Source organism: Vitis vinifera, chromosome 8 (genome assembly GCF_030704535.1).
Source record: "Vitis vinifera cultivar Pinot Noir 40024 chromosome 8, ASM3070453v1".
Lineage (NCBI taxonomy): Eukaryota > Viridiplantae > Streptophyta > Magnoliopsida > Vitales > Vitaceae > Vitis > Vitis vinifera.
In genome coordinates, this window is record NC_081812.1 from 22,965,339 (window position 1) to 22,981,199 (window position 15,861).

The 15,861-nt window shown below is 31.9% G+C and overlaps 3 protein-coding genes across 6 annotated transcripts; all 3 read left to right on the forward strand.

Moving 5' to 3' along the window:
• Positions 1–1,635: 1,635 nt before the first annotated feature.
• LOC100245204 (uncharacterized) lies at positions 1,636–6,209 on the forward strand. 4 transcript variants are annotated; one of them, XM_010655482.3, is made up of 3 exons: positions 1,636–1,811; positions 5,659–5,759; positions 5,844–6,209. In XM_010655482.3, the coding sequence occupies exons 1-3, from the start codon at positions 1,735–1,737 to the stop codon at positions 5,990–5,992; spliced, it is 327 nt and encodes a 108-aa protein (XP_010653784.1). In that variant the 5' UTR covers positions 1,636–1,734; the 3' UTR covers positions 5,993–6,209. The 4 variants fall into 4 exon arrangements, with proteins under 4 accessions (XP_010653784.1, XP_059595310.1, XP_010653788.1 ...); XM_059739327.1 differs by having other exon boundaries at positions 1,718–1,811; positions 5,647–5,759; XM_010655486.3 differs by having other exon boundaries at positions 1,747–1,907; positions 5,664–5,759.
• A 1,463-nt stretch (positions 6,210–7,672) lies between these two features.
• LOC100267504 (ABC transporter I family member 1) lies at positions 7,673–10,067 on the forward strand. The gene is made up of 2 exons (XM_002283851.4): positions 7,673–7,779; positions 9,103–10,067. The coding sequence occupies exon 2, from the start codon at positions 9,207–9,209 to the stop codon at positions 9,897–9,899; it is 693 nt and encodes a 230-aa protein (XP_002283887.1). The 5' UTR covers positions 7,673–7,779; positions 9,103–9,206; the 3' UTR covers positions 9,900–10,067.
• Positions 10,068–13,139: 3,072 nt separating this feature from the next.
• LOC100262346 (extradiol ring-cleavage dioxygenase) lies at positions 13,140–15,861 on the forward strand. The gene is made up of 3 exons (XM_002283845.4): positions 13,140–13,581; positions 14,936–15,306; positions 15,454–15,861. The coding sequence occupies exons 1-3, from the start codon at positions 13,357–13,359 to the stop codon at positions 15,647–15,649; spliced, it is 792 nt and encodes a 263-aa protein (XP_002283881.1). The 5' UTR covers positions 13,140–13,356; the 3' UTR covers positions 15,650–15,861.

A 15,861-nucleotide genomic window follows, 5' to 3' on the forward strand; every position in this document is an offset into this window, starting at 1 on the left:
AATAATTTTTTTTTTGAAAAGCCTAATAAGTTTAATAATTTTTTAAAATAATATTAATAATTATTAAATTTAAGTTATTATTATTTATTTTTAATAAAATAACTCAATTATGCTTTTATAAGATGCTAATATTCATATTTTTATAGTGTTTATAAAAAATATAATTTATGATTTTATTATAATATCACTATTCATAATTTATTCAAAACTATTTATTTTTAATTTATTTATTATTATAAATTATTTTTATTTTTAATAAGAATTGAATTAAATTTATTTATATCATATAAATTGAATTTATAATTTATTTTTATAAAATCAAAATAAAAAAGGAAGGAAATTTTAATAAAAAGGAAGGAAAGCATGCATTTGGATAATTATTTTCAAGTTTTTATTTTCTTTTGTTTTCTCAACTAATTGTCATCCACCAAGTAGAGTGATTTTATAAAAAAACCTATTGATTATAATGTTAACTAATTAATGTAAGTTGCCCCTAATGTGAAACAATTAATGAACATTGACCCCAAGGTGGTTATGTTTAAGAAAAGAAAAAAAATTATAAGAAAAATGATGTTCTTATAATTCATTATATTAGGTCATGTTTGGTTCTTAAAAAGCATTAAGAAAAGAAATATTAAAGAAATGAGTTTTTTTTATATTTGATTATTTTATGAAAAATAAAAAAAAAATTAAATATAATCAAAACTAGTTATAAGCTTATATATTTATGAATTATTTAATCTTTATATTGAAGAGTTAAATTTATACTTTATATTTTATTTTACTTTTCTTTTCTCGTGTTTTTCCTCAAATTTTGCGAGAACTAAACATAGCCTTAAAAAGATATCAAATATAATTAAAATTAATTAATAATTTATTTATTTTAATTATTATTTACTCATTAAATGAAAGAATTAAAATAAATCAAATGAGTTTCAAATGATGTTTTTATAGAAATAAATATAGCTTTAAAATTTTTTATTTTAATTTTCACAGAAAATTTGGGCAATTATTAATGTTCCATTGAATAGGGATTGATTTTTAAATATCTAAATACTTTATTTAATTCAAATAAAAAAATAAAACTTTAATTATAAAAAACTCATTCTATAAAAATTAATTGAAATAAAAACCAAAACTAAATCATAAGAAACATAAAACTGGAAATATATCATAAGTTTTTTTAGTTGTTTAATTTATAATTTGAGTTTCATTGTCATATATAATTTTTTTAATTTTGTAGTAAAATAAAAATAAATTAATAAATACATTTGATATGAAAGTTTTTTTTTTCTCTCTCCATTTTTTTTAAATTGTTTTCTATATTTAAAATTAATATTTGAAAAATATTTTCATTGTGTCATGGCAAGGAAAAATATAATATTAACTCATTTATATTTTTTAATTTTCAACAAAAATATGAACTTTCTTATATTCTAAAAAATTATTCAAATTTCAGGTAGTAAAAAATATTTAATATTTTAATTTTTAAAAAATAATTTTTGAGAAACCCTATTTTTAAAATTAAGTCTTTAAAAATTCATATATTTTATATAGAATTATTATTATCAATTTTTATTTTAAAAAATATAAAAAATAAAGTTTATCAACTTCTTGTTTAGTCTAAAAAGGGTAGTTTTAGAAATTGTGATGTTAAAAAGGGTAAAAGATGAAGGCACAAGTCCGAAGTACTTAAACGCTGCCGTTTTACTCTATTTATTACCCTTTTAGCTGATGTATCGGCCCATTTCTCGTTTGAGGTCACAGGAAGAGATCGGTTCTGTTGCTTGGCACGTCGGCGGTGACTTAGGGTTTGTTTTCTTTTCATTTTTCTTATCTTTCTTCGAAATATCATCGATTTTGTTGTGTGGGCGTTTGGTTGCTAAGAAATTTTGAGAAAAAGGAAGGTAAAGAATTTGGAATTTATTTTATGTGACGGCATGCGGTTGGATGATTATTTTCTTTTCTTTTCCCAACTAGTTGTCATCGACCAAACGGAGTGATATATTGCCTTGGAACTTTGGTGTATGAGGAGATCATGCCCTCCGTTTGGTTGCCGAGAAAAGGTGGAGATTGGGATCTGAGGATAGCTAACTCAGCCCCCAACGAGTTATTTGCGATCCCAAGGACCCCCTTTCTCATGACTTTTCATAAATCAAACGGAGTTAGATTCTTTTTACTCGTTTCCAATCATTAATTTTTCATCTATTTTCTTCTTCATTTGCTTTGTTCTCTGGTTGACTAATTTATCGGTTTTTTTATCTTGATTTCTCTACTTTTCATGCTCTTATTATTGGGACGTGGGAAAACACAAAAGAGCTCCGCTCTTATGAGCCTAATATAACTATTTGAATTTTGAATATTGAAGAATAAGGCTCAAATTTTTTGTCTTTGCTGTCTTAGGTCTGTTAGCAAACAAATATACTATTTGGATTTTGGTGCTAGATCGGGTCATTCTGCACTTAGCGTTGAAAACACAGTGCTAGAACAGTTGAAAGGTCATAAGCTAGGAAAGCAAAAGCATATTAGAGGAGAAGATTGTTCTGATTTATCTATCCAAAAGAGTAAGAGGGGTGGGGATTGAGAAGATGATCACTTGTCTCTTTGTGTAAACCTAAGAGACATTAATTAGAAAGCAAAATATGCATACTCGAACCGAAGGCTTATATGAGAAGATTTAAATAGATTTATGGAAATATAATAATCAACCACTGGTAGTTTTGGGTTAATTTGTTTTGAAAATAGGATTGCATGGAATGGCTGATTACAGCCTCCATTATTGCATGAAAGCAATTATCTTCTGGCAGCTGATTTATGTCCCCTATTTGGAATAAAGTGGGTGATCTTCTCCTTAGTAAGGTGTTGACATAGATTCTTTGTTGGGAAGAAGTGGAACAAAGCTTGATGAGCAGTTTCTTTGTGCTTATTTTGGATCATTTGGAAGGAAGGGAATAGGAAAATGTTTGAAAACATTGAAAAGGTGGATCAAACAATGAAATAATCATTTATGTATAATTTTTTGAAGTGGGTTGGAGTGTATATAGGAAATTCCTCAATTGTCCATGGTGGAATTTATTGATTGGTTAAGTTCTTAGTAGGGAGAGGGAATTGTTTTCTGTATCTCTCCACTTTATTTGGACTTTTGGTATCTTTGTATACACAATGAATGCTTTTGCACACTCTTTTGTTAGCTCTTTTAATATATTTGACTTTTGTCTATTAAAAAAGAAAAGAAAAGAAAAGAAAAGAAAATAGGATTACAAATTGGGCAAGTTAGGAGTAGGCTTTGGAAGGACATAAGGAAGGAAGGCGCTCTTTTGCAAAACAAAGTGGTCTTTTCTGTGGGGAATGGTAGAAGTGTGAAATTTTGGAAAGATAATTGGTGTGGGAATTTCACTCTCTGTAATTCCTTTCCCTCTTTGTATGCCTTATAAAGAGACTTGGATAGAGGAGTTGTGGGATCATTCGGGAGGAGAAGGGGTTTGGGGTCCTAGCTTCTCTAGGCCCTTTAATGACTAGGAGGTGGAGGAGGTGGAGAGATTACTTTTGACAATCCGGGGTAGGAGGCTTAATCCACTTATGGAAGATAGAATGCTGTGGAAAGAGACTAAAGATGAGATTTTCTTAGTTAAATCTCTTTATAGTACTTTAGTTTCAAGTAGAGTTGTTCAGTTCCCTATCAACATTATTTGGAATCCTTGTGTGCCTACTAAAGTGTGTTTCTTTGCTTGGGAAGCTTATTGGGGTAAGGTGCTAACTCTGGATCAACTCAAAAAGAGGGGTCGGTTTTTAGCTAATAGATGCTTCCTTTGCTGTGAGGAAGAAGAGTCTATTGATCATATTCTTATTCAGTGCTCCAGGGCAAGAGTGTTATGGGAGTTATTGTTTGCTCTTTTTGGTGTTACTTGGGTCCTGTCTTATTCGGTTAGAGATACCCTTAGTGGTTGGTGTGGCTTTAACTTGGGCAAGAAGCGTAGAAAGGTGTGGAAGGCAACCCCTTTGTGTATTTTTTGGGCGGTTTGGAAGGAAAGAAATATGATTACTTTTGATAATGAAGAGCTTTCGATGCATAGGTTGAAAAATTCTTTTGTTTGTAATCTTTGGTTGTGGACTAAGTCGGTTGTAAATGATGGTCTTCTCTCTTTACTCAGTTTTTTTGATTGGCTAGGAGCTAGTTGAGGGCTGGTATTGTTTTTTCGTTTCTTTTTGTGCCCTTAGGCGCCTCTTGTATACTCCCTGTATGCTTGTGGGCCAGCTGCGAGGGACCCTTTTTTAATATATGTTTTTTGTGTGTTTGCCTATCAAAATAAAATAAAATAAAAGCTTCTCTCTCACCGCGAACCCACCCAATCTATAAAATCTATTAAGGTCGAAGGACCACCTTTTATCCACAATTTGGTCTTCGACCACAGTAAATACACAAAAGAAGCTTTCAACCTTTGGATGGACAACACACTATCTTCAAAGACATTTTTATTCCTTGCCTTCCAAATGGCCCAAAACAAACCTAACGGTCCCACTTTCCACACGCCTTCCTTTTTTTACCCACAAAAGAACCTCTCCACCCTAAGAGGGTTTCCTTTACCGAAAAGGGAAACACCCAAGACACTCCAAACAAAGAAAGGAGCAACATCCACACTTCCCTTGTTTTTTCACAATGAAGAAGGAGGTGATCAATCAACTCCTCACACATTTGGCACAGAAAGCATCTATTAGCCAGAGTCCAACCCCTCTTTTGCAAACGGTCCAAGGTTAGAACAATAGAAAAGATTATAAACATGCAAAGTAACACAACTTATTACCTGATTGAAAAGGAAGTTTCCTGGGTTAAATTGAGAAGTTGGAAAGGGATTGCATTTATAGGGACAACTTTCTTATTCTCATAAATTGGCTTTGAGAGTTGTTTCGTAACTTATCTAAAGCTGTATTAAATCACCTTTCCTTTGCATTTGGTGGCTGGTGTCCTGAGTTGCAAGTATGAGGAGGTGAATTTTGTTAAGCAGTGATCAATGAATAAAATTAGAAGTAATGCTACCAATCTTGAAGGCCCAAATGGGCATTGGCCTGGAGAAGTGAATTCTTCTATCCATGCTGTCTTAGACAAGGAAAGTAAATAATGGGCCATGGAACTAACTTGATCCTAGAATGCCTGAGCTTCTTAGGAAAGGGTGACATTTTTTCATGGATTTCCATGAGATTTACCTGGAAAGTTGACTACTTTACCAAGCTCCAGAGGTGTGAGTCTGGTTGCAAGGATTTGGATTGGGAATGGAAGATTCCAAGTTTCAATTTGATGTAGCACATGGGAAAAAAATATTTATTAGAAAAGCATAAATTACTTTTCCAAAAGGAATGCTATTATTTTGTGAAAATTGGGTTATTACATTCCTTTTTGCTTCATTGTTGCTTCTGCTTTTGTTATTTATTCTAATTTATCACTCTGCTCTTATTTTCTCTTCTTTTATGTTGTCGTTCCTTGTTTCATGTGGAGAGATCTCCTCAATTTTTAATTAAGATTCTGCCTTGTCTTTTAGGTCTTTTTTCTCTCTTGGGATTTTTATTTTATTTTATTTGTTTATTTATTTATTTATTTTATAATCAAAGATCTTGTGTTGAATCCCGACTATGATTCTTGGCTAACTATAGGAGTTGTTTCAGTTTAGACATGGCAACCAAGTACATAATATCTGCTGTATTGGGATCATTTGCTGTTGCATATGCATGTGACTTCCTGACTTCTGACAAGAAGATATTTGGAGGCAAGTTGCGGTTATCTTCTTTAAGATTTACTAAAATTATAAATGTTTTACAGCAGTTCTAACATTGTGTCTGGTCCATATCAGGCACTACTCCAAAAACCGTTGCAAACAAGGAATGGTGGGAGGAGACTGACAAGAAGTTCCAAGCATGGCCCCGAACAGCAGGTCCCCCAGTGGTCATGAACCCCATCAGTCGTCAGAATTTTATTGTCAAGTCCCAGTCTGAATCTTGAATATCCATTTTGTGCCAGTGCTTTGTCAATTGGTGTCCCTCAATCTGTCTTTTACTCTGTTTATGTAGTACTTCTTTGATACCATGGGTGATGGCCGAAGAGTGACCCTAAGTTTCATGTCATAATATGGCCTCTGTGCCCTTTGATTTGCACACAGTTTGTGGGAGAGTGACAATGATATCATAATGGCCTTGATGCCCTTTTATTTGCTCTTTTATTTTTTTTATGGAAACATGGTTTGGTTTTGTTTGGTTGATAATGCTGCCAACTATAGTATTGTATATGAAGGAAATGCCACTGAGGTGGTTGTATTTCTTTCAATTCCTTCTTTAATATACTCGAGTCACAAAGCTTCAGTCCAAAGTTGTATGTTTTTGCAAATCAGCAGAACATTGTATAATGTTTCTGGGATAATATCATTAACTTACTTCCACCAGGAACACTTATTTTAGTGTCATAAATAAAACTAGGTAGTGAAAATTTGTTTTACAGAATAGATGTTACAAAACTGTATCAGAAGAAATGAGCTTATTTTACCTAAAGAGATTTACAATGGAGAGGAAGTAAATAATAATAAATATCATTCCATTCTATTTTTTACTGGCATGTTTATTATTGAAAATATTCTTAAATTTAACTATTTTGACAAATTTTAATAAACACGTGTATAAGGGTGTTTTTTTTTCATTGAAATAATTTGATGGTTTAAGAGGCTTTTATAATGCCATAATATATATATATATATATATATATATTTATTTATTTATTTATTTATATAACATAAAAATAACTAAACTGACAAAATTAAATAATTCATAAAAAATATTCAAAAAGTAAAAACTATGGACTGTATTTTTACTCGATAGCCTTTTTTATTTATTTATTTTTATTATATATATATATATATATATATATATATATATATTAGTAAATCAAAACTTTTAATTAATTAAATTTTATTTTATTACCTCAAAATGACATAATTTAGAAAAATTACGTCAGATATTTTTTGTTTGAAATAATTTCTTCAAAATGACCCTCCTTTTGTATGATTACTTATATATATATAAATCAAAACTTTTAATTAATTAAATTTTATTTTATTACCTCAAAATGACATAATTTAGAAAAATTACGTCAGATATTTTTTGTTTGAAATAATTTCTTCAAAATGACCCTCCTTTTGTATGATTACTTTTTGCTTATTAATATCATACAATTGTTGAATTTCTAACTGCAAGTCTTTTTTCCTTTCCTTCTAATGGCAATGCATCATGTAAGATGTAGCAAAATAAAAATAAAAATAAAAATAAAGATGATTATTTTGTGCTTGTTAAATTCTTTATAAACCATCTATTTATGAGAAATATTTAATATGTATAGATTATTCTAGAATTATCATAAAAAAATTTAATTGTTTTTATTAAAACGAAAATTATCATATAATTTAACATTAATATAAAAAATATTGAATTAATAAATAATTTAAATATATCTTATATAAAATTTTAAAATTAAAGTATTTATTAAATTTGTGAAATCGAAACCGGAGCACTGATTGAAAATTGGACCGGCCCCTAACAATTCGAGTTAGAAATCAGCCCAGTTTCAGCCCAAATGTTCCAAATTGGGCCGCCCCATGTTCAGCCCATAACTACCCCAATGAACGTAGTCCAAGTCCGATCGGCATGTGTCACTTGTCCAGGGCTCTGCGTTTCAGCACTCAATCGTCCCGTTCTCCAAACGCTGCGTCTCACGCCGCGTATCGGTCGATCTCTCAGTTCAAGGTACTGTTCCAATTTATTTTCCCAATTCAATCAGTCAATCGATTTCTACGTTATATGCAATCGTTTGGGTGCTGAGAAAATGAAAGAAAAAATCGAATCGCAAAATTTTCATCATCCAGGGTTCGAGAATACTGAAATTTGCATTTTACCTGTAACTCATAATACACTTTGGCTTGAATTTTTTAATTATTTGATTTTTTATTTTTTGGATTTTTGGCAGCAAAGAGAGTGAGAGAGATAACATAGTAAACAAAATGTGGTTTTCTTTTTTCATTTTTTTTTTCTCTCCATTTTCCTGGTAACCGAACAGAGGGTCGGATTTCATTGGATATGCTATTGCTGGAAGTTTTCAATTCTAGGGTTTCTCTTTGAACACCTGTGTAACTATTGATAGTTTGTATTGCAGCTCAGACTGAAAGTTTTGTTAGATTAATGGTCTTTGCTGGTTGGGAATGTTTTCTTCTACCAAAATATTTAGTTTAGATACAAAGAAAATGTGAAAAAAGTAATTAAAATTTTGAATGCTTTTAACCTGTCAATGCTGATGAAGATTTGGAATTTTAGGATGTCATCATGGGCAGCTCAAGCTATAATCTTTTTTTTTTTTTAAAAAAAAAAAAATCATCTTTTTTAATCAATTTATTTTATTAAAATAGGAATAGAATTTTAAGGACTTTAATGAATAACCAACAAGGATGAATAGATTTTAGGGACTTTATGAAATTAAGAACTAGTCACTTCACCTTGTTGCAAGGCTTTCTGAAACTTCCTTGTGTTGTTTTGCTATAACGAAATGTTGTGTAAGGCTGCCTGCCAATCTGCTTCTGAGCTCTCTCCAGATTTGGCTTTTGAAGCCCCTTTTTCTACTAGACTTGATTGATGCCCAAACTTAGTTATTATTTCCAAGTTTTGATTTTCAAAACCTGTGTTCTAATTACTTGGTTTAAGAGATATTTCTGCAATCTATAATATACGAAAGGCGGCACTAGTGGACAGCCATTTATATTCCCAGTATTGATATGGTTTATGTATTGAAATTTGAAAGTGGGTCTGAGCAATTTTTGCCTTTGGGAAGGAGTGTGAAAATTGAGAGATTTTGGTATTATCATCTGCTGATTAGGGTATTTTGACAAATTGGGGTTTCCTTTTAACCCAGCTTCTTGTCGACTGTTGTTTTTTTGCATCCCTTTTCTCAATGATCCAATTACTGACTTTGGATTATCTTTCCCTTGGAAAGAAGATGTTATTTGGATATACTGTTGTAAGTTTTATTCCCAACTTTCAAAGGAATTTGCTGGTGGTGATTCCTACTTGATCCTGCAGTTTGTTCATCCATTGTGCTGGATTTGGTTGCTTGGAATTCTACTATAATGTCCAGGTTCTAAACAATTGGGCTGGATTTGGTTGCTTGGATTCCCAGAACCCTAATGTCTCTACGAAAAGCCCCACTTCCTAGGCTTCTCCTCAATAATGTGTCTTGCATGAGGAACGGGCACCAAATCCTGCGGCATACGAATGTCTCTCTTCATGATGGTAGTGCACTGGTGCTGTCTGGTGCGAATGGTTCTGGAAAAACTACGATGTTGCGCATGTTAGCAGGATTCAATCGACCATCTGCTGGACAGGTCCTCTGGAATGGTCACGATGTGACAAAAGCAGGGGTTTTTGATCAGTACAAGCTTCAGCTTAACTGGCTCTCCCTCAAAGATGCCATTAATGATAAATTTACAGTCTTTGAGAATGTGGTGTGGTTCGAACTACTAGATAAAAAAGAAGGAAGGTCTATGCCTGCATTGGAGCTGATGGGGCTTGGAAGATTGGCGAATGAGAAGCCACGAAGGCTGTCGATGGGTCAGCGAAAAAGGGTTCAGCTTGCTAGGTTGCTGGCACTGGATAGGCCAATTTGGTTGCTGGATGAGCCATCTGTGGCACTGGATGAAGACGGGTTGAGATTGCTGGAGTATATAATAGCGGATCATAGGAAGAAGGGGGGCATTGTGATTGTGGCTACTCATCAGCCAATTCAGATAGAGGATGCCATGTTTTTAAGGTTGCCACCAAGGTTCCCAAGAGGGATGTCTCATACTGATATGCTAGATCGAGCTGATTGGATCGTTTAAGAATAGTTGGAATGCCTATTTTTTGGCTTTTGCAGTGTCCTTATATATAGATCATTTGGTACGTGGGAAATAAGGATTGAGAATTGTCTATCTTATTCAATTTTTTCATCCATTCCATATTTGGATAACTTAATTAATGAGTAGGAATAAAAAATTATTTCAATGGTAGTGGACAAGTTGTGTAAGGTTCATTTGTTTTTGAGGGTGAACTAATTTACAAATGATGATCGCTAGTTGTGTTAGATGTTTGAATTATTCCGTCTTATTTGTGTGGGGTTAAATTTGAATCTTTTTTTCTATTTTTCCTTGCTTGTGTTAAGTTTGATGTAAAGAAAAAAAAAAACATTATAGAACGAGCATTCACTGTCCTAGTGAACACAGATTTCTCTAAAAATTTGTGACCAAATTAAGATTTTTATTGATATGTGGGAATGTGATTATAATTTCTATGTTATTATCTAGTTTTTATATCCTAATTGTTGATGGAGGAATTTGAAGAAATTTGGTCTTAAATGAAGAGTGTATCGAGATTTAGGTAGTGTTTTTTTTTTTGGTTGAATAGAAAAAGCCAAAATATTTGACTTTTTCTATTTAGTTAAAAGTACTTTGTTAATATTAACCAACATAACTAAAGTGAACTTGTTATCAACAAGTTTAGTTTAATTATGTTGATTGATGTCAATGAGTTACTTTTAGCTGAATAAAAAAAGTCAAATATTTTGGCTTTTTCTATTCAGCCAAAAAACAAACATCACCTTAATTTAGATTTAATCTAAAACTCTTATAGTTAATTTGTAATATACTTCACCAAAAGTCACCTTTTTATATCGGGATTAGGTATAATTAAATCGTGAGGGTCTCTTTGGATTCAAAGCGGACAATATCTACACGATTAGAAGTGAGCCATTACACAAATGGTGGTCAAACTTCTCTGTTTCGGCTTCTAACAACTTCCTCACATCAAAAATTGGATTGCAGCAAAGGCTCCTCCAATATTCAAAATCCTTTTAAACTTCCCTCTATCATTTATGAAGGAATCCTAATTGTCTCTACTCCTTCAGTCGTCCATTTTTTGAAAGAACAATTCAAACAGCTTCAACAACGTGCTGTAGAGACACTTTTCTAGCTGGCTTCAGATTCAAATGATGATGATTCATCATCTGCAATCCTCAAAGAGCCTCAAAATGAAGACGTGTTATGGCTTGCCATACACTCCATTGGATTACTAAGACCGAGTCTTCCCTCTTCAAATATATTCAAAAGCGTCAACTTGGTTTCAAAGCAAAAGGCCTCTTCAACAGCTCATTAGGCCTCCTCTTCCTTCAAATAGGATACTCGGGTTGTAGCTCCAGTTCTCCTTCAAATCGGGTTCCTTCTAGAAGACTCTGGACAACTCACAAGGACAACTCAAAAGGACAAATCTACTTTCGATGGATTTCAAAGCTCTTCAAATCTGCAGACTTTAAGCCTCTTCAAATCCGCTCTCATAATTTTATAAAAGAAGATCATTCCTTCATTGTAAGGTAGAAGCCAGAATAGAGAAAACCTTAGAAAGAAAAGCAAATCCTCCCTATCGTAACCAAAGCCTTGTAATGAGTTCAGCTCAGAGAAGCTCTCTTCAAGTTCAAAGTTCTTGGTAACTTCAAAATTTGTAAGTTTCAATTTCAATAAAGTTTGTATTTCAAATTCAATTCTATCTTCTTTATGTATTTTATTTAAAGATCTTGTTTAAAGAAAATGAACTCTATTGAATCTCTGTCTAATTGTTTGGGTTTTAAGCGAGACCGCTTGCAACTCATTCTTGATCTTCAAATTTGTGATCTTTTAGCAATCATTTTGTTTTCATATCGATCATAACAACGTTTTAGGCTGTGCTATTTGGTCAAAGTAGAGTGATTTAGATTTGGGCTTTTCTCTTTTACCCATTTTAACATCACAATTTTGAAAATTAAGTTGATAAACTTATAAGCTTCATTTTTATTTTATTTTTTATTTTTAAAATAAAAATTGATTATAATTCTATATAAAATATATGAATTTTTGAAGATTTAATTTTAAAACCCAGGTTCTAAAAAAATATTTTTAAGCAATTAAAGTATCAAATATCTTTTACTATCTCAAAATTTAATAATTTTTTAGAATATAAAATAAATTTATACTCTTATTCAAAATTTTAAAATATAGATGAGTTAAAAACATTAATAATAATAAAAAATTCAAAATATAGATGAGCCTAACAAAAATCAATTTCTTTTAAGAAATGCAATGATGCACTTTATATATTTATATCTTTTAGAATTTTATATTATTATATGAAATAAAAAAAATCATGTTGAAATCATTAAAAAAATTAATTTTAATATTTTTATTATATATATGTTAATATTTTAGAATTTTATTAATTTAAATTTTTTTAATAAAATTTAATTCTTAGGTTTTGAAAAATAATTTAAAATTACATATTAAAATAAACTTTTCAAATAAAAAATTTACTTTATACGGTGAGGTTATTTATTTATTTTTTATTTTTTGGTTTTTGTTTTCAACTTTTAAAAAGTATTTTTAAAAAATAAATCACTAGAAAATTAAAAGGCCAAAGGGAAAAAAAATAACAAGTAGTGTATACCCGATACAACATTGTTACTCAATATAAATTTCTTGTTTTACCATTCAACCTAAGAATATTTTTTGTGTTATAAAAAAATTATATCTTTCAACTTAATTATAAATGTTTGTTAAACTAGACTGAATTTTACATTTTTTATGAATCTTTGTGCCATTAATCAACTTTATCTATCCCTAAGCATAATTGTCTTAAAATCTATATATTTAACCCTTTAAAAAAAATTACATAAATATAAATTTATTATTAAAAATATAAGATAATAAATATTAATATTATCTAACCACACGATATAAGATGGTTATGTAAACCATTGAATTATAAATTGAATATGAATTTATTATAAAAAAATATATGAATTTATTTATTATTAAAGATATATGAATATTAATTTATTACTCATTTTTAAATCAAATAATTATTAATATTATGTGAATTAGTATAATATAATAATAAATTTAAAATAGGACATATATATTTTTTATCCCATGAGAATTGTTCAAAAATACGTAAAGATAAATTTAGTTATAAACTCCTTTGTTTAAATTTTTTATTTTATTTTATAAAATATTAAAAAAATTATATTTTATGATCTCACGTGCAATGCACGTGTTTTTGGACCAGGAGTCAGAAAACAATAACCGACATATATGATCGACTGGTGTTTGGTGGGCGGCTAGGTGGTCAAACGAACCTTGTATCTTCCTTCCTAAGACATCCTAAAACAAGAGGAAGCCAAGTCAGAGTTGTTGCTGTTGGAATCGAATTCTGCATTAAAACCCCCTTCATCTCTCAAATCAATTCTCCCTGCATAAACTGCTAATTTAAGGCTTCATGGACACCTTCTACATATCGCACGGATCCCCCACCCTCTCCATCGACGAATCGCTGCCGGCCAGGCACTTTCTCAAGTCATGGAAGGAGAAGGTCATGGGGCAGAGGCCCACTTCCATTCTTGTGATTTCTGCCCACTGGGAGACCCACGAACCCACCGTCAACGTCGTCCCCCAAAACGACACCATCTATGATTTCTACGGCTTCCCCAAATCCATGTATAAGGTCTGTTGTTCCCCCCATTTCCCTTTGTCTCTTTATTTTTCAATGAATCGGTTGGGACAACTTTTTCTATTCCTTTAAGGTTTGGCGCTTTTCATTCCAATTTCTTTAAATCTTTGTGGAATGTTTTTGTCTTGTCTGGAGTAATTCTCGTGTGCATCTTTATGGAAAATCTTTTTAGATTCTGTTTGGTTATTGGGAAAGCACGAAGGAAAGTGAAAGAAAATGTCGAGAAAAAGTTATTTTCTTATGTTTGGATCGTGGGAAAAGGTAAGGGAAAACATATTAAAAAGAAGAGGAAAGATGTTAGAAGAATTTCCATATCATTTTTATCTCATTAGAAAGTTTAGAAAAAGTGCATTACTTAGATGATTTAATTTAATTCTTTTTGGCTATTTTTTTTATAAATAATTTTCCCTACATTTTATTTTCCTTAAACTTTTTTGCAGCCAAACATGGTCTTAATATTAGGATACAAACCAAAAAATCTTTTAAATGTGTTCTTAGGAATGGGGTATCCAAACATCATTTGGAGCAAATTTAAAGTAATTCTTAAAACTTTGTCTGATCCCTAAACCAATCAAGAATCTCTCTCAAGCAAACTCTAAATCTTGCTAATATCTACATAATAATTTTTTGTTGGGAATAAATGTAGAGATCTTAGATGAATTTCTATGTTGGTTGTTTTCCGATCAAGCTATCAACGTGGTCGGCTTCTTCTCACTGTTTGAATTCTGATCCTGAATATATCAACAAAGGCCTCTAACAAAGAAAGAAGATGAAGAACAAGTACATGATAAGTATACAAAGTAGACTATTGTGACAAGAAAAAGAAATAAAAGGGGGAAAGTGTAACAACCCAACATGGGCCTGTTCAATACCCAAGCTATCAACAAAATCTAACAAAGACATGAACTAGTGGATCAGGGAAACAATGACTTGAAATGATAGAACTTGTTGGATTAACATATTGAGCCGACACAACATTTTGCCTAAGCCATCAAGGTGTTTGTTGTGCAGTAAAGGATCAATTGGTGTGCAAGTGTGAGTTGATATCGTCATAACAGATGTTTGTATGAATCTTAATTCATGGATATATGATTAACAACACATTGATTGGTAAAGAATTCAGGGATAACATTGAAGAGGAGGAAGTGGGCTTAAGAATAAGGTAGAAAGAGAAGAGACAAAGAGATTGATTTTGTTTTTTGGATGCTATTGATGGAAAATTATTTAGAATTCTTTTATCATTTTAATATGCTTACATTCTGTTGCTTGTTAAAAGTGGTATTAGGTGTGAAGGATTGTGGTAAGGTGGAGTTTAGTTGTATTTAATCCATTTCCCTCTTATTTTCAGCTCAAATATCCTGCTCCTGGGGCTCCAGAGTTGGCAAAGAGGGTGAAGGAATTGCTCATGGCATCCAACTTCAAGTCTGTGAAAGAAGATAAAAAACGGGGGCTTGATCACGGGGCATGGGTCCCCCTCATGCTTATGTACCCAGAAGCGGATATCCCAGTGTGCCAGCTCTCCGTTCAGACAAACAGGGATGGAAGTTATCACTACAACATGGGGAGGGCATTGGCCCCTCTCAGGGAGGAAGGCGTCCTCATCATTGGTTCTGGAAGTGCCACTCACAATCTGAGGGCCCTCAATCCCAATAGTGAATCGGTTGTGCCTTGGGCATATGAGTTTGATACCTGGTTGAAAGAAGCTCTCCTTGATGGAAGGTAATCATTCAATTACTATATATATCCACTATTCTTTGCCATAAAATCAAGCAACATAAAATGGAGTTGCTCCTGTGCATTGAAGCAGGGGCAGTCATTTGTTTTGTTTCATTTTCTGACATTTATATTTACATGTTCGTGTTCAAGATATGAAGACATAAATCACTATGAAGAGAAGGCACCGCATGCCAGAGAGGCCCACCCATGGCCGGAACACTTCTATCCATTGCATGTAGCCATGGGTGCTGCTGGCGAAAATGCAAAGGCCAAACTCATCCACCATAGCTGGAGCCTCGGTACTCTCTCTTATGCCTCTTACCAGTTCACAACAACAGCCACCTGAAATTTCCATCATCAAATCTTGCTGTTCTTCGGTCCTTCCTTCGTGAATAAGTACACTCTGTTACTGACATGTTAATTCATCCCTGCTTGTATGATTAATATATAGCAACCATTATAAGATTGAAACATGTTATTGGAATTGTCATTCTTATAAGTTGGTATTTACGTTTGATGTTCATTCAACCTCATTGAAAAAAATAATTTTTCTTAGCA